This window comes from Neomonachus schauinslandi, chromosome 9, assembly GCF_002201575.2.
Source record: "Neomonachus schauinslandi chromosome 9, ASM220157v2, whole genome shotgun sequence".
Taxonomy (NCBI): domain Eukaryota; kingdom Metazoa; phylum Chordata; class Mammalia; order Carnivora; family Phocidae; genus Neomonachus; species Neomonachus schauinslandi.
In genome coordinates, this window is record NC_058411.1 from 132,425,321 (window position 1) to 132,448,355 (window position 23,035).

The following is a 23,035-nucleotide window of genomic DNA, read 5'->3' on the forward strand; positions in this document are numbered from 1 at the left end:
TGGTTGGAAGGAAAACACACGATGCTGGCTCTCCTTGAGCAAAACAGCTCCCCGCAGAGTGGTCTTCATTGCAAAGCCCAACTTCCATGAAGAGCTAATTATTCTGCTTGCTAGCCGTGCCTTCATGGACTCGGACGAGCAGCTCTACTGGGACAACCTCATTTTAAGAAATGAAGGTGCTTTGCACCAAATCGAAGGGGTGTTTTGTGGAGCCAACTCCGAAGTGACTCACCTCAGTGTTTGGCACTGGGGTCTTCACTGCTGGGGTCCATGCAGGCCTCTGGGCAGCGGTCCCACTGCTTGGCTTTGGGCTCTCATTTTCTATTAATTCCCCAAGGACTGGCTGCTCGCAGCTGTTGCTGGGTCAGTTTTGGAGAAACCTCTTTAATATTAGAATATCTGGTCATGGCTGGAGCATTTGGGTCCTTCCTGACACAGCCCTTGGAACCCCCGGGTGACCCATTTCACACCCCAGGTTCTAGGGAAGGGAGGGATGTTGTGAGAAAGACTAAGAAGGGCCACAAGGGACATTTAGTGATCTCGCTGGGTGGTTTCGTGGGGCTGTGGCTACCCACAACCGGGGTGATTCTGGAAACTGGATGATCCCGGGCTGGATGGCTTGATGCACAGTATGTGGAAACTGGCTCCACCACCTGGATCACTAAGGATGGATATGAATCTCCATGAAGCCCAAGGGCAACAAAAACATTGCTTCCACATAGTAATCATGGAAACCCCTCCAGCCGCCCTCTGTTGTGGATAACCTGCCACTGGAACAGAGCACCCTGGTGTTTTTGCTTTTTGGAGAGATGGCACAGAGTTCTCCCCACCCTCTCCCTTCCTGCCATCCCACCACATTACCCCAGTCAAGGCTTAGGTTCCCAAGAAGAGCTGCCACCTAGGTCCCTAGGCTCACCGGGCTCCTGGTGGATGCCAAAGGGAAGAGCCCTGGGGAGGGGAAGCAGAAGGATGGGAATGAAGACAGGAAGGAATGATGACATCCAGCAGTGCTGCTGAGAGACAGGCGGGCTAGGGCAGGCTGTCAGTGTCATTGGGGATGCTATTAAGGGCATTCATGAGGCAGCACGCACGTCTGGAGTCCCATCTGACCGGCATCAACAAATGCCCCTGTTCCATTCATTCTGGAAGGGGAGCTTTAATTAGGCATGAAGAGATTTATCAAACAACAGCCCCTTGGAGCTGTTGGTCTCTTTGCCATCTGGACGGATGGCTTCGTACCCCGTGACAACAGCAAGGCGAATGATTTATGAGGTCTCACAGCTCCACCCCCTGGGCCTGGTAAAACCTGAATGGCTTTTGTCCTCCCCCAAAAGGAGGGAAACTTTGCCTTTGTTGATGGGCACACACAAGCTGGGGTTCATGTTGAGGTCTGTCTGACTCTGTGAAGGTGATCCCAGACCCATGGCAGCCAAGACTTGGGGTCAGTTTCCAATTTACAGTGACCCAGCCACAGGCATTAATAGAAGATGCCATGGAGTGGGGATAAGACCGGCGTGTGAATTTTGCTAGTGAGCTATGGGGCTTCACACAGGTTTTTTTTTTGCTTCAATTTTATGACCCATCCAATAGGAATAATGATTTCTGCGTCTGCCCAACTCATGTGATTTTTTTGGAGGTTCTTATGACATTACAGATGCAAAATGACCTCATTAATTATATAGCCCTCCACAGGCATTAAGGATTTAATCCAACAAACATTTATTAAGCAACTGCTGTGTGCTTTGCACCACTCCTGGTGCTGTGATGGACACAGATGAATAAAACACAGTCCCTGCCCTTGGCGAGCTTACAATCTAAGAACGGTCATAGGACAAGTGCACAATAACTATAATACAAGGCAGAATATGGTAAGTGCCATGAGAAAGGTACAAATAAAGTGCTACGGTGGTTCAGCGGAGGGAGAAATCCCAGTGGTTGGTAGATCAGGGAGGGCTTCATGGAAGATGTGGTTTCTGCATGGGCCTTGAAGGGAACAGAAGAGAGGGTCCCAGGAGATGAGAACAGCAAGACCAAAGGCACAGAGACAGGAAAACCAGGCACCTCTTCCAAAAATGATGATTCTCTAGGGACCAGTGCAGGGTGTAAAGAAGGAAGGGGCCTTACTGGGTGATCTGTAATGTCAGGGTGGAGATTTGTACCTTATTTTGTGGGCCAGGAACTTTTAAAGTTTTCTGAATGGCTAGAGATAAAAATCACTATGAATGTGCAGGACAGACGGGGATGTGCAAGCATGCCCAGAGGGGAAACGGGGAGTGGTAGGGAAGAGAACGCTGCTAAAATTGTGCAAACGAGGGAAGCAAGGGCAGCACTGGTGGGGAAGGGTGACAAGGGAACCCATAGAGAAGAGTCGAAGATGACTTTAGGGTCTCAGACTTGGGTGGTTGAGAGGCTCACGGGGATTCTATCAAGAAGACGGGGGATCGTGGAGGAAGGGGAAGCAGAGATGATAAACTTGGCTTCGGATGTATGGAGTCTAGAGCAGGTGGGGTGGGGACTCAATGGAAGGCACTAATGTAGGTAGTCTCCGTGCAGTGGGGCAAGGCGGAGGGAGGGAAATAATGGTCTGACCCACCTCGGGTCCTTTTTAGATCAAGGGAAGGGTGGAAATAAATAAATCATAAATACATAAATAAATAAATACATAAATAAGTGATGAAGAGACGTTGGAAGAGAGGAGAAACACTGTGAATACGTGGCATCCTGGGCACGATGGGGACGGGTGTCCAGCAGGGGTCGCTGTGGAGCCCAGCGATGTGGGGAGCTTGGTGACGACAAGGGGTCTTTTGATGTGGCAACATGGAGGGCGCTGAATCGCAGGTCCCTGGAGCATGGAGGCTAGATAGGTCATGGGGGACGGCAGCGCAAGCATCGGAGACCCCTTCCCAGGGCTGGTGGTGCAGGGAAAGGGAGGGAAGAGGCTGCAGGAGCCGGGATGGGGAGAAGAGTGTGTGCTGGTGGAAGTGAGGACAGACAGAGGTGGCAGAAGAGTGGCTGGGGTGTGTGGGAAAATGTCACTGCCCAGAGGACGGATGTCACGTCCTCAGAAATGGGAGGAAGGAGAGGCGTGGGGAGGAAAGGGATCAGGAGATCTGGAGGGGAGCTGGTGTTTCAGATGGCTCCTTCTCTTCAGCCAAGGAGGTGGCCGATGGAGGGGAGTGGTTATTTGGGGGCTTGAGGAGCTTGCAGGTCTGAGAGGCTCCAGGGTGGGTGATGGCAGGGTGATTGGGGACTGATTAACGGTCAATTGATTAACGGGACTGGAAGGGTCTCCTGCTCCCAGGATGGCCGTGACCACTGCAGTTACAGGGCAGTGGACCAGGATGGCAGGGACAAGGGGCAGGCTGGGACTCCTCGGGGCCACCCAGGCTAGCTGGCCTGTGCATTTAGCTGCCCTAAACAGGCAGAGGGGACAGGCTGCCTCCTGATTGTGCGCCCAGGTGGAGGAGCAGGACGGGGTGGGTCGAGTCCTTCTGCCCCTGTCATCAGGTGGTCAGTGCATTTGGGCAGCGCAGGACCTGTGAGTTGGGGAACGGAGGGGTGCGGATGGTCCTGGCTTCCCAGGGCAGGTTCTCAGGGCTCCTTCTACTTCAACAGCCACTGGTGTCTGCTTAAGGAACCAAGACCAATATGGGACAGAAGGAAAACTAGCTCTTCCATGGAGCTCTGGCCTTGAACTGCCCCACAGGGCGGGCTGCCGGCCGGTGCACGGAGCGTGGGGCCAACCCCAGGACCTGCCATCCCAGCTCCCCTCAGGACTCACCACTGGAACTTTCTGGAGTCCAAAGCCCTGGTTAATCCACGGAGGCCCAGGCAGTTCTACCTGCTCCCCAGGGCACTGCCAGCTTCAGACATTAAATGTCTTCCAAGGCCTGTGAGATCCTCAAGATGAAAGGCTCTGGAGAAGTGTAAAATATGATACTAATTATTTCCACTTCTTGCGAGGGAGTGCAAACCACGCAGTTCCCACAGAGGCTGTTAGGGCTGTTGCTTTTTTAAATATTCATTTTATGATGCAAATCCCAAATCTCAGACTTGAAGCATCAACAGCAAGGACAACAAGGGAAGAAACACAAGAGATGCAGGGTAGCAGTCGCAGCTGGGGTTTGGAGCTGGAGCACCCACGTGCGGGGTGAATGGTTCTGAGCATCCTCCCACTGCCTCCGTTTGCTGCCCGCCAGCCATTAATTTAGAGCAAACGTCCTGGTCTGAATTGCCGCTGATTAATTATGTCCGGTCTCGTGTGCTTGGGAGCAGATCTCGGTTACTTTTCTTAACTTCCTTCACCTTCAAGATAATGGTTTTTTACTTATCTTTCAAATATGTTTTAAAACAGTGTTATTTATCAGGCAAGGGAATACATCCAACAAATCAAGCCGCCTAATGCTTGTCTATATGTGACCTCTGATTCCAGCCCCTAAGTGATTGGCATGGAGCCCAGATTTCCCCAGGGAGATTATGCCCAGTATTTGGATACTGCATTTGGCTTTGGGTTAAAAAAAAAAAAAAAGTCTTCACTATTAATCTTCATAGGGGGCAAAAAGGATTTTGTGAAATTCTAAAATCATTGCCTTTGCGTGGAGGATGGGTAGGTGGGGGTGGGGGTGGACATTGGAGCCTCTCCCTGCAGACTGGAGAAGCTCCGTGTTGGAGCTCAGTGCCGGCTAGTGTGACCATCAGGATAGGAAGATGATGAGAAATGGCTGCAGAGGCCCCTCGAGTGCACAACGCAGAAAGGAAACAGAGGGGTCACAGAGAAATGAAGCGAGGTGCTTAACACCCTTTCAGGTCTCACACTCTGGGGCTCTGTGAGGCACCCAGAAAGGCAATCATATGTATTTAAAAAAGGATGACATTTATCTTGACGGGGCCCTTTCAAGCTTTTGCTGTGGCTTCTCTGGTGGCAGAAGGGGACGGTATGGTCCCTCATGTGACATTCTAAGAAAGCAGGAAGGGGGTAACCAAGCGGGTAAAATCCCAGGGTCCCTTCCTCCTTGGTGGACTCTAGTCGCTTTAAAGAACACCCACCAAACCACCACGTTTTGGACACTCTTCTGCCTTATTGTGGGGTGGAGTGCTGCCCCCGAGCGGGAGATCTCAATTTTTCCAAAATGCCAGGGGAACACCCCAGCTCTTTAGGGTCATCTGCCTGCTCTGTCCAGGTTCTTGGTGGTTCTTGCAAAGCCAGAGTATAGACTGCTCATGGTTACTTCTCTAGCCTTCTCTTCATAGCTGTGGAAGCCTGTCTGGGACAGGTGGGTCCACCGGGGATCGTCCCTCGGACAGTTAAACTCTAAGTTTGTGGAACAAGGCCCACGCCTCTGAAGTGGCCTCTGCTTCTTGAGGTCCTTGTACTTCTTTGCCAGGCTGAACCCCTCAACCTCCTCTCCTCTGTCAACAGCACCATTTTAGACTTGGGTCAAGTTGTCCCCTCTGGGTCTTGGCTCACCCAGAATCCAGGTGTCTCAGAGGCTCAGGTTCGCTGCCAAGAGGTGGCTCTCCATTCATCCATGAGCCCAAAGATCTGTCCAACCCAGGGAGGCAGTTTGTCATCCAAAGTCATGGGACTGGCTTCTTTTCATGTCGAGTCCTTCTGCCCCTAAAGATGGATTGAGTCTCAATCCAGTTTGGGTGGGTTCTCCACACCTTCTTCCTGTGGCTTATCTGCCTAATGCTAGATGAACACCACACAGTTATAAATACTCAGGTCAATATATATATGCAGGTATAGATATATATATTCTGGTCACTGTTTTACACTTTAACAAAGAAAACCACTAGCCTGCTTGTTCTACAGTTTGTGCCACCCCGACTCCCATCTGCCTATGGTGTAGCTGGCAGGAAATGTGAGCCACTGAGTCCCACAGGGAGCCCACCTTACGTGGCCCCATCACACTGGCCAACAGTCAGTTTCAAAGCCCCCTGCTCATGCAGGCTCTTGAGGGCCTTGAACTCCAAGGGCATGGTGTGGGGGCTGGCCTGGGAGGTGTAGCCGTACTTGAGGCTGTCGTAATAGTGGTACTTGACGGGGTTCTGGTTCTGATCTAGTGGAAAGGGCCAGAAGCCATAGAGGTAGATCTGATTGCAGAAACGTGTGGCCAGTGTGTACATCAAGAGACCAGTGGTGGGTCTTTTGATGTGGACTTTGTTGGTCAGCCAGTATCTGGAAAAAAAAAAAAAGAAATATGAGTTTGTGAATCATCCTTTCCAGGAAGAGGACAATGTTAACCTGTCCAGCAGCCTGCCTCCTGCCACTCCAGGAGCGGTGGAGACCAATCCAGCCACTGATTCCCGGTTCCCTTCTCAGGGGACTGACTACAACCTTTATTAAGCAACAGAACTGTTCCCTACATTGTGAATTTTCACATATATGATTTTTATGGAAACATGACGAGCTTGGTAGTAGGTACAGATGCAGAAATGAGGCTCAGATACAAAAGTGGCTTGCCCGAGGTCACCTAGGTAGAAAGGGCAGGACCTTGACCTGGGCTCAGGCCTGTTGAAATCTAAAGTGGGGGCGGGCAAACTTTTTCTATAACGAGCCAGCTGGTAGATATTTTTGGCTTTGCAGCCATGCTCCTGGCCTCTGCTGTGGGAGCACGAGAGAGAGAGCCACAGATGACACACGTGGGTGTGGCAGCCTGCTGCTTGGGCTGCCGCATGCAGACCTCCCGTAAAGGGGTGGCTCTTGCATGGTGCCCCCATCTTCCCCTTGTGGAGGGTCCCATGGTGCTTCCCTTTGCATGTCACCATTCCTGACTCCAGCAGAGACTGACTTCCTTGTCCCTTGAGCATCATCCGATTTCCTTCCCATCCCTGCCCGCAGGACCCCCACCCCTCTGATGCGGGTTGCCCACCTCTGACCTTGGGTGGCTTCCCTGAGAGCTGAGGGGACACCAGACGGTGCTCTGCCCAGTGAAGCCGGGTTCTGCCATGATCTCTTCTCAAGGCCTGTCATGGCATTTGGCATATGCCCTTCTGAAATGGGAGTTCCCGCTTCCTACCTAGGAATCTGCTCATCCACCTTGGCTTCCTACCTAGGAATCTGGCAGGGGTAATGAAAGGAGCTACGGAGAATTGGGAAGAGCATGGCGTTGGGCTAACGGACCCCAGTGCTGGGCGAGGCACTGAGCTACCTCTGCACATAGAGGGTCTCAGTTTACCTTAACCAAGACAGCAGTGATGAAGAACCCGTCTCCATTCCACAGACTAGGAAGCAGAGGTCTGGGGAGCTACCAACTTTTTAGACCTGAGTTTCAAGTGAAAGTTCTGTCAACAGCTACCTGCATGCTTTTGGGCAGGTTACTTCTCCCTGCTGGACCTAATTTTTCACATCTATATGATGATGGGCCACAGACCAGGGCATCTCCAAGTTTCAACACAATCTAGACGTTTCTCCAGAAGCGGGAAAACGTCCATTCTCTTTGCCACCATTTTGGCTTTCCACAGTGGTTCTTCTGCTTGGATTTAGAACTCACTGGGATGTGTGGTTTAACCTCTTTATTTCTCATAAAAAGCTGAATCCCTTTAAATGCAATGCGTACACCTTGGTGGAAAGAGGGAATTCCTTACCACCAACTCCTCACTACTGTGGTCCATACCAGACATTGGCCATGCTTTTCTGTCCTCAAACTCTGTGCACCTCATCGCACCTGCTCCACCTGCCATTGTGAGAAACATCCACTCCCCAAGCCCAGCTCGGCTCCTGATGACACCTTAGCACAGTGACAGGTGTGACTATATAGTCAAACGAACCAATTACGTTCACGCCAGAAGCAAAAGTATGCCAGGCAAAACATTTACACATTGCTGAAAGTTGAAACTGTTTCATATTCTTCGCAGTGCTTTTAGGGAAATGTTGGGTGGGCAGGGGGAAGATTTTCTAGAAGATCAAGCATGCCCTTCCTTTTGCAAGTGGTTCTTTCTGCAGACCCAAAAAGGAAACCCCAAGACATTCCAGAAAGTTAACTTTAAATCCTTTTTTTTTTTTTTTGGAGGAGGTGTTAGCCTTTGAAACAGACAAGGTTACAGATTCCTAGTAACCCATATAATTTTAGTAAATAATGTAATATTTGATATAATGAAACATATTTCAAGGACCCCCACCCCATCCTATGAACATGATTCTCGGGGGCACTGTGCCGACCTCCAGGAGAGCCTCTAGACAACCAGTCTTTTGTCGTAAGCCTGTCCGCTGAAGACCACTTTGCTTGCATCTCCTCCTATTTCATCCTGTCTGGGCCAAGAAACTTCCCTGTGGCTGAATTTTTCAACCCAGAATCAGATGGAGGGGACAAAGGCAGGGAGCTAGACAATGGCTCCATTAACCACAAACACAATTGGGAAGTAATAGGGAAAAGCCTGGGGGGTGCGTGGTGCTGAGGATGAGGCTCAAGAGATAAGGTGCCCTTCTTAGATCACGTGCACACTGTAGGTTCAATGGGGCTGAGCTGAGCTTGGGAGGGTGCTGAGGGGCAAAGGCCGGGAAGTGGAAGGAGGGAAGAACCCCAGGAGAGTAGCAGCTGATGTTTGAATTGCCCCACACATCCTTGCAAAGTGCTCATCCACCTTGGCTTAACCACCTCCGATAATGGGGAGCTCACCCCCCTCCTAAGCTAGTCCATTGTATTTTTGGTTCTGACTCGATGCTTCTTGGCCTAGGCTGTACACTGAACCACCTGGAGCTTTAAGAGGACCGATCCTGAGTGCAACCTCCGGGTGCAGGCTGGACACTGGGATTTTTAAAACCTCCCCCAGTTGTTCAAATGTGTAGCCAAGGCTAAGAAGCCCTGCTCTCACTGGTGGGTGGTTCTGCTAAGAATGAGGTATATTTAGAGAAAATAAGGGAAAAGAGTAAGCCTCAGGAATAGTTGTCAAGTTTTAAAGATTATTGTGCCCGGGGAACTTGTCTAGCCCAGTGGCCTGGCAGGGGATGTAACTGAGTGAGCTGAGAGCTGGGATGTGTGTAGGGAAAACCCATGCCTGGCCTCAGGGTTGCCAAGGCAACAGGGAGTGGTGGGACTGTGGCATCTAAAGGGGTAGCCAGTTTTATTACTGTCCAGTATAGTAGCGCCAAAGTGTGTATCAGAGATCGGGATTTTTATGCAATTTCTCCACATTTTTGAATGTTGGCAACTAATTAAAAAAAGTTTTAAAACATCATCTGAGGCCCTGTTGTGTGAGTCAACAGACCATATCTGTGGGTGATCCATGGGCCTCCTAGGTTGAACGTGTCCTCTTGTTTCAGGTTCCAGAGGAAAACGTGGGAGTCCAGGCAGACAGGCCAAGTAGAGGCGCTCCTCCCGCAGCTGGTTAGACAGGGCTTAGATAAAACGCAGCCCAGCCTCCCCACTCCTGGTTCTTGGGCCTTTTCTACCCCATGGCGATTCTGGGAGGGTCGCGCCCGGCATGAGCCGGCTTTAGCGGCTGTTGACCCTCCCCAGGGAAGTGCAAGCCACCGCAGTGTCCCTGCCCGAGAGCATAGCGCTATTTGCTCCCTGAGCAAATTCATGTCCTAACACCGGTCACAAATGCCATATTAGGGATTTGTGGTTTGTTTATTTTCTGATTGTAAGGCCTTAGCGTGAGAAGGCTTTCGGAAATGAATTTCTTTTCAGGACATCAGTGCTGTGCTCAGAGACGGGGAGGGAAGAATTTGATCTGTAGGAGGTCTGAGGTTACACGGACGCGGGCTGTGCCCTGCCTGCAGATGTGACTTTCCTCCTCATGTCCCCGTGAACTGTCTTCCCCTTCCCCCGCAAAACTAAGCACATGCATTACATCTTCCTGGAAATGTTCCTTTTGTTCCATCCTCTTCTTCCTAGTTCATGCTGAGGTAATCACTTCTACCCATTATCATGAAATTTGCTTCCACTTCTCCTGTTGTGCTTATCAATCCTGCCTGATAATTCACGATTGTACGGGTTGGCCTCCCACACAGAACAGAGCGGGCATTTCCCGGGGAGCAGGAGCCGTGCCTCACACTCCTGGAGGGGGTTCAGAGGCACCTGGCTCCATGCACGGGGCAGCCAGGGCACTGTGGCAGGGACAGAAGCGCTCAACAAACACTCCATGTGCCCGCCTACACCTCCCAGCATCCCTTGCAATGGGGCTGGGGTCACGTGACCAGTTCTGGCCAATAGGCTGTGACAGGAAGTGTGTCCCTTGGGGGCCAACCTTCTCTTCTGCCTCTCACACTTTGCATGAACGAGAAATCAGCTTCTGTTGTGCCAAACCACGAGGGGCTGGGGGGTCGTGACTGTCGCACAGCCTAGAACCATTATTATCCTGGCTTCCATGGTGCTCAGCAAATGTCTGACTCAAATGGAATTGGAAAATAGGAAGAAGGCGAAAAGGAGGAAGAGGGAAACCAGCAGGGCAGGCAGCTTTGTACCTGCGGCCGTCGGGGACAGGGAGAGAGGTGCCCACCCTCTCAGATCCGCTGCCGGCTTTCCCCCAAGAATCAATCACTGGGAGAGGTGTTAACAGCAAAGGAGGCTCCAGAATGAAGGGGGAGCTCAGTGGCACGGAGGGACCCACTTATTTCCCATTCTGCCTCCACGGGTGAACAAGAACACTCCTGAGCCATGTCTGACAGGGACGCGGGGTTGCCGTTTAATGAGCAGCTTGTAATAGGAGCTGACTGAGTTATGCGGGAACAAATCACCCTTGATTTCCTTTCTATCCCCCTCAGTCGCTCTGGCCAATTTAGAGACTGTGTGTGTGGCCGACTTGTAGACGATTTCCTTCCTCAGGATAACAGCTGGGTGTTAAAACACAAACTAATTAATTTTGCCTTTCCAAATGAGGTTAGCTGGGTGCATCCCGGAACGTTGTATTGACAATGCACCTTTAATATCCCAGTCTTGAGATTTTAATTAGAAGGCAAAGTAATCTCAAAGAAGGCAGTAATTATTTTTCTAATTGGTTACCCCAATTGCCAAGACGATTAAGCACCGTATTTTATGAGCATGGACAGCTATAGATGAGGATTGCCAAAATCATCTCCAAAGCACATTTGTCCTTTTGGATTCCTGGGCTCAGTATGTGGCAAGCACAGTGGCTGCCACTGTTGGAAAAAGGGACCAAAAGGGCTTTCTCTAAGATGCTAAAAGCACTTTGTGGAACATAGCTCATATTGTCCCTTAAGGATCAGGAATGCCTTACAGGTGGTTGCCGTGGGACACTTGGGGATGTTTTGTGTGAGATGAGCAGCAAAATGGGACAGGGCCCTCAGACCCCTGGTCTCCAATTATCCACATCAGCAGCCTGGGCCCTGGTCTGGGGGCCCATAGCCCATTGCCGTCTTTTCCTTGGGAACACTGCCTAGGGCTCTGGTATCCTGGGGAACATCTCAGGATGAGGCTGCCCAGCTTTGAGAGCATGGAGAGCTGGGGGTTTTGTCTCAAAATCTGGGGCTGGAATGCAGAGCTGACCAAGTCCTATGTATGCTTGAGGCAGATTCCTGGTCCCCAGGCCTCAATGCTTATCCAAGCCAGTGCCCTTCACTCAAGTAAGCAAGGTTAACTTCAAGGATGACCATGCCACCAAACACTCCCCAGAGACTCTCAGAGTCCCCAGGACAACATCCAGTGGCCTCAGCAGGGCTTGTGAAGTCCTTGTGACCTGGGCCTGAGATCCCTCCCACCACCTGGCCTGCACAGCCACACGGCTGTAAGGACCCTCTTCATTCCTACCAGGACACCACCAATTCCCCGTTCTCCTGGCTGGCAACTCCTCCTTATGGTCTCAGCTTCAATGTTACTTCCCGGACTTTCCCGGATGGGTTTATGCCCTGTACATTGCTCTTTTCTGATTATAGCATTTATCACTCTATGCTATCATTATTCATTTACTTGACTTTCTCCTCCCCTACAAGTTACAATTCTGTGAGCCAGTGGACTGACTTCCTGCTCCTATATAACCCCAGATCCTAGCATAGCTCACGTGCAAAGTGGGTGCGCCACAAATCTCTACTTAATGAAGCCAGGAGTGAAAACGAGCAAGCAGAGGCTAGTGTCTCCCTTGCGGGGGGGGGGGGTGGGGGGCACTGGCAGAAGCCAAGGAGGTTGGCTTTCCTGCAAACCCACAGGTCTGCACATGCAAAAGGCAGGCTGGTGGTGCCCTAGACCATTTGTTGCCAAAAGAAAGGAGGAAAAATCATGACGCTGATTATTTCAGAGCTTCCTCCTGCTACATGGGGGGGTCCCCAGGGGAGTTGAGAGACTGTGGCTCACCCACAGGGATCACCTCTGGCCCAGCAGGGATCCAGAAAGACCACATCTTGGGGGTGAAAACTCCTGGCTGGATTCTGGTATCTAAACTCCAAATGCGAAAAAAAAATTATAATTAACCTCATTCATAATTAAAGGAATCCAATTTCACACAACAATCAGATGGCATTTTCCACTGGATTGGCAAAGAGAACAAGTGTCGGTAATCTACCACGCTGGTGAGGTTATGGAAAAGCAGGCATTTTCAATCATCGTAGGTGGGAGTGTAAATCGGTACCTGCCTCCAGGAAGGGCAATTTGGTAACCGCTATAAAAACTAACAACACTTACATGCGTCTCTTTTTAGCGATGGCACGCCTAAAGAGCGAGCCTCTAGATGTACATACGTGTGCAGATGTTGGTATAAGATGATCACCGTAGCACCGATTATACTAGCCAAAGATTGGAAAAACCCGCGATGCCCACCAATGGCTTCTGCTCCCATAAATTATGGTACAGACACTGTGAAGGAGAGCAAGGTGGTGTGTATTGATGTGGAATAGTTTCCAGAATTTAGCAAGGTACCATGCTTAAAACATGCTCTCTTATGTGTAAAAGTGGATATTTCTGGGAGAATACACACAGAAAACCAGTGTAACAGGCCGCCTCTGTGGAGGAGGGCTCACTCGCTTTTCACTTTAAATCCTTTTATACTGTTTGGATTTTTCTTTTTACTATGTGCATTGCTATTTGAAAAAAATAGAGATAATCTATGAAAAATGACGAAATGCCATCTGTGCCTTCATACCACAGACCTCTCTCTTTTTCTCTATGTATCACTGCCGTGGAATATACTTCCACACTCCGTGTCCCCTGAAGGAGACCGGAACCCAGCTGCTGGACTGGCCCTGGGGACATGCTCTTGGGACGGCGATGGGCATGCCTGGGAGGGGACACCTCCAACCTGCGTTGGTCTCGCCTCATTCTCTGCACCATGCTTACTCCCTTGCCTGTCCAGCGTGCAGGTTTCTGCTCCCTGCTGCCAGGCAGCAATGCTCACTCTGCTGACCCACTGCTCCAGCCCTGGCAGGGATGCCTGCTGGGTCCCTGCCATCCTAGGGCTGATGTTCAGCACTTTGGGTGCCTAACTAAGCACCAATTCACAGGCTTCCTCTGCATCAGGCCTGTGGTCTGGGTGGCTAAATGGGGCCAGGCAATGGGCTGCTTTCCTGCCCGAGGGCCACCCTCTCTGTGGGTCACAGCCTTCCTCATTGTTGTAATTGAATCTGGGCCATTCACTACCATCTGCGGACCAGAGTTTTCGCCTTCCTGCAGCCATATTCAGCTGCCTGGGTGTCCTTCCCCTGGGCTGTTCACCTCCCTTGCCAACAGCCAGCCAGGGCACTGTGCCACTCTTGCAGGCTGGCAGAGCCCAAAGCCCCCTGGAAGAGCTGCTCAGTCTGGCGCAGGGCCAGTAAGAGTTAAAGAGCAGGCCTTCTCTGTACCACACTGCCCCCTCCCTGAGATGCCCAGGCCCAGTAACTGCCTCAGATGGGCAGGAATGTCCACAGTACCCGGTGGTTAGAGATTCTCCTGGTACAGGTCTGATGAATCAAAGAATCTCTGCGTGGAAAGGGTGACCTTCTAGCCCAACCGTTATGGGTTGAATTATATTCCCTCAGAATTCATCTGTGGAGCTCAACCTCCAGTACATCATAATGGGACTTTATTTAGAGATAAGGGTCTTTACAGAGGTAAGCAAGTTAAAATGAGGTTGTTAGGGTAGCCCTTATTCCAATCCAACTGATGGCCTTATAAGCAGGGGGGATTTGGAGATACACAGGCACACAGAGATAATGATGGAGATGGTCCTCCACAAGAGAAAGGCCTAGAACAGATTCTTCTCTCAGAGCTCTCAGAAGGACCTCCAGCCTCCAGATCTACAAGACAGTAACTTTCTCTTGCCAGTTTAGGCCACCTGGCCCGTGGTCCTTTGTTACAGCAGTGCTGGCAGACTCATCCACTAAGTCTGTAGGATGCGGATTTTCCAAGTCATGGCCCAGCAAGGGGCATTCACTGCTGCCGGAACAAGAGGCAACCAAGCTCATTTCAGATGACCTCTGTTTGTTGGAATGCTCTTCCCAGGGCCCAGATGAAACCTGACTCTGTGTAGATGACTTCTCAACCCTAGTTCTACACCTGGAGCCTTGCAGTCCAAATTTGTGAGCCCCTCAAGGTCAGAAGCCTTGTTTCATTGATTTTTATGTTCCCCCAGCACAGGCCTGGAGCCTTCTAGATTATAGCAAGTAAATGTTTGCTAACTGAAGAAAGATTGCTCTCATGCTCCTTGGATACTTCTCTCCCTAAACCTTTTGACTTTTGAATTTCTCTGCCACTGTGGTCCATCTCCAGACTGGGACCCAAAACCTCTCCAAGTGGGATTCGACCAAGGTCATCGCTGACCTCCTTGACTCTCAAACCATTATACATCCGTCACTGTGATCTAAGATCATCTTACCCTTTGAGCAGCCACACGCCTGCTGCTGGTTGGTACTGCTCATTGTACCTGTACAATTGTTTAGAACCTAAGTACAGAATCTTGCATTTGTCCGTATTAAATCTCTCCCTCTTAGATTGGCTCATTGTTTCAGCCCATCAAAAGAAGTTCGGATTCAACTCTGAGGTCCCAATTATTAGTAATCCCCCCAAAGTCGTGTCTTCTGTGAACTGGCTAAGGAGACATTTGATGCCTTCATTTAAGTCATTGGTAAAAATGGGGACAGTTGGCAGTACAGGAGGCCGGTGGTGTGTTCTTAGAGATCCCCACGAAGTCAACCTTTAATTAATTAGTCTTTTGGGTGTCTGTGGTCAACAGACTGTGGTCAGTCTGTCAAGGACATGAGAAGGGGGATGGCAGTAGACACAACTGAAACCCATACACATGGGTTCTAGTCTCCCTCCTCCTCATCTGAGTGACCTGGAGCAATTCAGTTAACATCTCTGAGCCTGTTTCCTTGTGAGTAAAATGGGGATGAAAATAGTATCTATCTTACAAAGTTTCTCTAAGAAGAGACTTAACATTTGCTCCCTTTTACTCCCTGAAATGTCACAGTTCTCCATGCTGCTCAAGAAATATTTTGTCAAAGTATCTGACTTAACCCAAGATATGAAATGACTACCCTGATCCTGGTACCTGTCTACTGCCTTCCTTCAGAAGAGCAGACTGGGGCAGTGTGCCTTGCTGTTTTCCCATGAGGACATCTGGTCTTGATATTTGCTTCTTCATCTTCAGGTGTTCCTGAGCCATTGCACTGATAACCATTTTGAAGCTCTGGCTTGGGGTTGACAACAAGCTCACTGGAGTCCATTGTTTCCCCATGTTTAGAAAATTGGGGTAGGGATGGCCAATTCCAGATTGTCCTTTTCCAATTTTGTATGATTTGGGGAAGATCAGGGCCAGCTGCTCAGTTGTCTTGGTGCATGATATCTCCTGGGATGTTAATAGGTCTTGGTTTTGTTGAGAGTAGAGGTTCTCAAACTTACACTGTGCCTCAGAATCACCTGTAGGGTTTGTTAATATGCAGATTTCTGGGCCTCAGAACTACGATTTTGGATTCAGTAAGCCTGGGCTGGGCCTGAGAATTTGCATTTCTACCAACTACCCAGGTGATGCTGATGCCGCTGGTTCAGGGACCATTGTTGAGAACCCCTGGTTTAGGGCAGTGAAGTGGGATTGTAAGTGATACCAAAGGCTTCATTCATTATGCTATCCAGGTAAAAGACAGCTCTCCTTTGCTGAGAAGATAGGTGTAGAAGAGGAACCAAGAGTCCAGTTCCCATCTGTCTTTCATAGCCTCTACACTGCCTGTCCTTAACTTTTCGGTTCTTTTTACTTGAAACATAAAATTCACTTTCTGTTTTTCTTTCCTTTTTTTTTTAAGTGGGGGGAGGGTGGGGAGGGGTGGATGGAGAGGATTGGATGGAGAGAGAGAGAATCTTAAACAGGCTCCATGCCCAGCGCGGAGGCTGACACAGGGCTCCATCTCACCACTCTGAGATTATGACCTGAGCTGAAATCAAGAGTCAGAGGCTCAACTGACTGAGCCACCCAGGAGCCCCCTTTCTGTTTTTCTTAATATTTTCATAAGCTCAAACTCTGGCTTTGGCCTTCCCCACATTATTCTTCTAGGGTCCCTGTCATTATTTCCTGGTTATTGTTCACAGGGGCAAATGGGTGGTGATCAGGAGCAAGGGAGGAGTCCTGATCTGTCTCTTACCAGCCATGCAACCTCGTACAAGTTACTTACCACCTGAGGCTCAATTTGTTGTCTTTAAAATAGGATGTTGGTTCTAGTTCTCTCATTACATGACATAATTCTTAGCATGGTATCTAGCACAGCAGTGTTAGGGATGGTTATTTGTGCCCCTCATCTATTCTCCTACATGTCCTTCTTCAATCTGAGGTCACTGGGGACCCCCTGACCAGTCACCAGATGCTCTCTCAGTATCAGGCACTATGCAGGGGTCAGGGATGCAGTATGAAGTGCCATTATCCTGACCTCAAGGCACTGTCAACTTAAACAATTAATAATAAGAAGTAGGCTAATAATCACAAAAGTGTAGGAGGAGATTGTTTAACCAGGAGAACTGAAACCGTGGTCATGTGGTCTCTTCACATGAAGCCTGGCTCTACCATGTGCCAGCTTGTAGTGCTAGATGGACGTAATATGACCAGCCCTGGGCTCTAAAGTGATTTATATAAACGATTTCATTTGGTCTTCGTGGCAAGCCTATTTGCTGTTACTAGAGCATCTCACAGATTTTTCCCCACGAATGGATGGACTGGGGACACAAACCAGCCCTAGGAGCACAATGACTTGTATATGGACATGTCTGGGTATTTCAAGCCACCCAGCTGCATTCAGAGTGTGTGGATGCACAGCTGCTATCTGAGGACAGCTGTTTTCCTTTGGAAAGATGGCTTGGATGTGAAGGAGCAGTCAAGCGAATGAGGGAGGCAAAGGCCAAGACGAGGTCAAGGGGCGAACAACACTGTGAGCCTTGATAGGCGGTTCCACAAGACTGTGTCAAGCCTCAGATGCCCGCTGGTGTTTGGTGGGACCCTGAGGTGTTCTGACCTTTCAGCTTGTTCTGCCTGGTGGGAACGCTGTCCCAGACTCAGAAGAACTGCCATGTACCCAGGGAGTCTTGATACACCGCTACCCTCTCTGGTCTCCTAACACTACTTCTCTGGTGTGACAGCACCCGGCCCACTGAGCTGATGGGGTCCCCAAATCCAGAACTGTCTGGGTGTGAATTTGCTGCCTCTGGTGCCCTGGCCAGAGTGAGGTGCTCTGCTTCAGTTCCTGGTTGTGCTCCTCACTGGCTTGGTGGCCTCCTACAAATCACCCAACTCATCTGGGCATCAACTTCCTCCTTTGCAGAACGAACACACTAAGATGCCTCAAAAGTGATTCCCACTTGACATTCCCACCAGCAGGCACAAAGATTCCTATTTCCTCACATCCTCACCGACACATGTTATTTCCCACTTTTCTGATAGCCGCCATCCCAGGGGGTGGAAAGTGGTAACTCACTGTGGTTTTGATTTACGATTTCCCAGTGATGAGTGATGTCGAGCATTTTTCATGTGCTTATTGACCATCTGTGTATCTTCTCTGTAAAAAAGTCCATCCAAGTCCTTTGCCCATTTAAAAATTGGGTTGTTTGATTTATTTGTGGTATTGTTGAGTTGTAGGAGTTCCACATATACTCCGGATATTTATCCCTTATCAGATACATGATTTGCAACTATTTCCCCCTATTCTGTGGGTGGGTTTTTTTCCCTCTCAGAATATGTTGGCTTTTTAGTGCATGAAAAGTTTTAGTTTTGATGAAGTCCCTTTTATCTCTTTTTTCTTTCGTTGCCTGTGTTTTGATACTTAAACCATTGCTAAACCCAAGGTTATAAAAATTTTCCACTACATTTTCCTCTAACAGCCAATTTCTTCTAATCAAATTGTACACTTGTAAGTGGTGAAAGTGGGCTATTACCAAATAACAAGTGTTGGCAAAGATGTGGTGAAATGGGATAACACGTGTCAGGGAAAATGTGGAAAAACTGAAACCCTCGTGCTCCTGCTGGTGGATCATAAAATGGTGCAGCCACCATGGAAAGCAGGATGGAGGTTCTTTAAAAAATTAAAAACAGGACTACCATATGATCCAGCCATTGAAAACAGAGTCTCGAAGAGATATCTGCACACCCAATTTGACACAGCACTATTCACAATAGTCAAGACGTGAAAGCAACCTGAATGTCCACCGACGGATGAAGGGACAAGCAAAATCTGTTATATATGTACAACAGAATATTATTCAGGTCTTCGAAAGGAAGGCCATTCTGACACAGGCTACAGCATGGATGAACCTTGAGGACATCATGTTAAGTGGAATCAGTCAGTCACAGAAAGGCAAATGCAGTATGAATCTCCTTGTATGAGGAATATAAAGTAGCCACATTCACGGAAACCGAAGTAGAAAGTTTACCGTATCAGGGTCTGGAGGAAGGGAGGGTTGGGGAAAAGGGGACTTGTTGTTTAATGGGTATAGAGTTTCAGATTTGCAAGATAAAAAAGTTCTGGAGATTTGTTTCACAACACTGTGAATGTACTTAACACTACTGAAGTGCACAGCTAACAGTGGTCAAAATGGTAAATTTTATGTTGTGTATATTTTACCGCAGTAAAAAAGTTTATCCCCTCCACCTCATAAATAGAGGGTTTATTGAATGATAGGTTTTTAAATATGGAAACAAGATTATTCTGTAAGCTATAGACCACACTGGAACTCTGAGGTGAAGAACTCCTGACAGATGAATTTGACTTTGTCCACCGTTCTACTATGAAATCCTTTACCAAGCTGAGCCTAAATATATGCTCCTTCCTGTGGTTTCACCCTCTGGTCCTACTTCTACCTCTTAAGTCTATAGGACAAGTCTAATCCCTTGCTGGGTGGTTGGTGGCAGTAGCCATGACTGACTATGTGTCTCTCTTGGCCAGCACAGGACACACATTCGGATGTAGGCAGTGTTCCTCAGCAAGAGACAGAGAAAACAGGGCTCAGGGAGACAAGGGACCTGTTCCACCACCTGAGTAATGGAGGTGGGATTTGAACCCAGGTGTCCCTAACTCCAAAGCCCATGATTGTCATGCTAGGCCAGACTGCCTCTGGGCCAGATTCCTCCTCAGCCATTTTTTTTACGAACGCTTGGTCTTGGTCTTTTCTTCCGTAGCTTTGTTCTGCGTGCCTCCCCCATCCCCCCAGCCCGTTCCTTCTCTTGTAGCAAACACCGGGGAAGTTCCCACCAAGCCTGGGCAAGCCCTCGCTCTCACTATAGACGCTGCCCACCTTTCCTGTAATGCCCAACTGGACCCCGCACCCTGCAGAGGGAGAGGGCCATTGGTGGAAATCCATTCCAAGGCCCCCGAAACCCTCTTCCCCACCACCTCCTCCCCTTGCTAAAAGCAGAAACCAGCCCCATTCTCTCCTGCAGTATTTCCTCCTGGGAGTTCCTGCAAGGGAAGATGTTGCCATCCCAGGATTAACAGCCTGTTTGTTTAAAGGGCTTATTACTGGTGCTTAATGCTATTTTGACAGATGAAAGTGAGTCAATTATAGCTGGAAATAGCTCTGGCTGCATACATTTCTTCTAGGTAGTAGCCCATTCCCTGTCCGAGGGACTATTTCTCTTTACCATGGGCTAGTCCTTCTCCTTCTCTCATCCCCTCTGACCCCCAAACCATGCAAAGACTTTGCTCCTTCCAGGCAGAGACAACAATTAAGGCATGGAGCCTAGATTCTGTGAGATAGGGGTTGCTATGACAGACAGCAGGGATGAAGGGGATGCTCAAGGCAGGCCTCACAGGTCAAACTCCAGGATAAGGGATGTGGCCCAGTGAGCCCTGTGTCCATCAGGTGTCACTCTGCTCCATCAGTCACAAGTGTGGCCACTTCTTACTGAATGTCTTGCTCGGCTTTTCTTGGGGGTAATGGGTTTCTGTGCTGGCAACCCACCCTAATGAGACCAGGGCTGGTCACAGGCTCGGGGGACTCGGGGGTTACCTTTGTGAGGACAACCCCCTTTGTGGGTTGGTCAGAGAGCTTCCCAGGGTCACACTGAGTTATGGTCGGGCCCCAGTAAAGAGCCTTTCGGGGCGCCTGGGTGGCTCAGTTGGTTAAGCGACTGCCTTCAGCTCAGGTCATGATCCTGGAGTCCCGGGATCGAGTCCCGCATCGGGCTACCTGCTCGGCAGGGAGTCTGCTTCTCCTGTTGACCCTCCTCCCTCTCATGCTCTCTGTCTCTCATTCTCTCTGTCTCAAATAAATAAATAAAATCTTTAAAAAAAAAAAAAAAAAAAAAAAAAAAAAAAAAAGAGCCTTTCAATGTCAGTGGGGGTCCGTGTAGTGTGCTAGGACGCAGGACGGTGAACTGCCATGTGGTTGGATGAGCAAAATGGATGCAAGGCCTGATCCCAAGCTGCAAGGTCAGGAGTGTGGAGAGGTGTATTTGTAACAGGCGTCTCAAACTTAATATGCCCAAACGTAATAGCCCCAAACATGCACACCCATATGCTCAAGCTCTAATCCTAACAGCCATCCTGGATGTTTCTCTTTCTCGCCCTCCTTGAGGTCCTTAAATAGAACCCATCAGCGAATCCTGAGGCCTCTACTCCAAAGTTTCCAGCTGCTCTGAGCCACCTGTTGCCTGTCTGCTACCATTACCCCAGTCTAAGCCACAATCAGTCCTGACGCAGACTATTGCAAGAGCTTCCAGCACATTTTCCTCCTTCCATCCTTGCCCCTCATGGTTTATTCCCCCTGAGCCACAATGGGAGGACTGTTCTCAACACAGCTCTCTGGGCGGGCACTACGGATTGGGCAAAACTGGCATGCCGGAGGAAACCCACTTGCCAGCCCCCCTCCTTTCTCCAGGAAGGGAAGTGCAGAAGGGCCTGGGGGCTTGCTGAGTGGTAAGCTGGGCTGCAGGTACATCCGGGAGAGGAATATTGCCCACCAAGCCCCTCCCAGACTCCCTGACTGCCCCCTGCCCCGTGGAGAGGCCGCTCACCCGCGGACGGCGTGCAGCAGGCGCAGAGAGGGGTATGCAGTACGCACGTTGACGCGATGCTTCAGGATGAGCTCGTTGACCCACTCAACGCGCTCCTTGCCGCCCCTGGCCATGAAGGCTGGAATCCACAGGATGCTGCCATTGAGACTGTGCAGCCGCTGGAGCAGCTTCTCCCGCCAGGTGGCGTTGACCAAGTCCTCAAAGGCCCGTTGGATGACCGAGGGGTTCATGGTCACCAGGTCAGTCTTGAGCCCCACATCCCGCGCGTACTCCTGCACTGGGGCCAGGTTGCACCTGCCAGAGAGAAAGGCGTCACAGTTCTTTTGGGGAAGATGAGATGCTGCTGCCTGTAGTTCATTTTATCCAACCTTTACCTCCTGTCCCCTCCTCCTCATCTTCCAGCACTGCCCCCCTTGCTCCCCGCTCCAGTCATCCCTGCTTCTTCTTCCCTGACACACACATTTACTAGGCTCTTACCACACACATAGAACTTCGCTAGTCCCTGGGGCTGTACAATGCGTGCCTTCTGGAGTTCCAGATCTAGTCAAGGAGGAAGGAGGCAAGCAAGCCAGCCCTCAGCCCACAAGGCGACCATGCTACAGGCAGGTGTGACCTGGCCACGTTAGGTAACAGTGAGGGCTCTGAAGGCACACTCCCAGGTTCAGAATCCACCTCTGCTACTTTCTACCTGTGTGATTCTGGGCAACCCGCTCAACCTCTCTGTGCTTCCTAAGAGCTTCCCTACAGCTCAGGAATATGCACAATGGTTTCTTTAGCTGCAACGGAGATCACAAGAGCACCCCCTCCCAGGGATTAAAGGAGTCACTACGTACCCAGTACTCAGAACACTGCTGGACCACACGAAGATCTCAGTGTGAACTAGTGTCATGTTATTACGGGAAGGAGGAGCATTAGGTGGTATTCTCAGAGGCGGTGACCACTGAGGGAAATCTAGAAGGATGGATGAGCATTAGTCCCTTTGTGGATGAGGCTATGAGAAGAGTGTTTCTCCAGCTTGCAGAGCGGAAGAATCACCTCAGGCGGTAGTTAAAAATACAGATTCCTGAGGTCTCTAACCTGGGGACCCAGATTCAACAGGTGAGCTGAGGAACTGATACTTTTACAAGCCCGTCAGGTAATTCTTATGACCAGGCAGTTTAGGGAACACTGTGCATTGTAGGCACAAGAAATGTATCTAAGGGCATAGAGGTGGCAAACAGTGTGGGTATCTGGGGGCGGGGCAAGTGATTTGCTCTGCCTGGGGCATAGTGTGTGGAGGAGACAAAGCTGGAGAAGCAAGCAGAGACTGCATGTCACAGATGTGGTTCCAAGGGCAAAAGGGAGCCACAGAAGATTCTTGAACAGGAGAGTAACATGACAAATTTGCATTTTAGGCAACAGATAGACAACAATAAGATGAAGTTGTAGTACGTATTGGGTTGGATGGAATTGGGTCTGGGAGGACAAACTATAAAAGGCCATTGCAATTTCGTGCTGAACTCGACAGGGACCCTGGGTGGGCAACCTTTGATATCTCACCAGAGGCCTGCTTTGTGGGGAACCTTCCCACCTTCATGGGTCCAGCTTGGGTGTGCACCCTGGGGTGGCCACAGGGGACACCTGGCTGCTTCCTGCATGGAGGATTTGATGGTGGAAGAGCCTTTTGACTAATGGA

General features: G+C 49.8%; 1 protein-coding gene across 3 annotated transcripts in view; it reads right to left on the reverse strand.

Annotated features, from left to right (window-relative positions):
- Nucleotides 1-5,633: 5,633 nt before the first annotated feature.
- The window catches only part of ST8SIA2 (ST8 alpha-N-acetyl-neuraminide alpha-2,8-sialyltransferase 2), a 62,796-nt gene continuing 45,394 nt past the window's right edge, over nt 5,634-23,035 (reverse strand). For 2 of the 3 annotated variants that reach the window (XM_021680519.1, XM_021680520.1), the window contains exons 4-5: nt 21,361-21,654; nt 5,896-6,181 (exon numbers count right to left, since the gene is read on the reverse strand). In XM_021680519.1, coding sequence (XP_021536194.1) covers nt 5,896-6,181; nt 21,361-21,654 — 580 coding nt within the window. Of the gene's footprint in view, nt 6,182-21,360; nt 21,655-23,035 lie in introns of all 3 variants that reach the window. The other variant, XM_021680518.1, reaches the window with a different exon arrangement.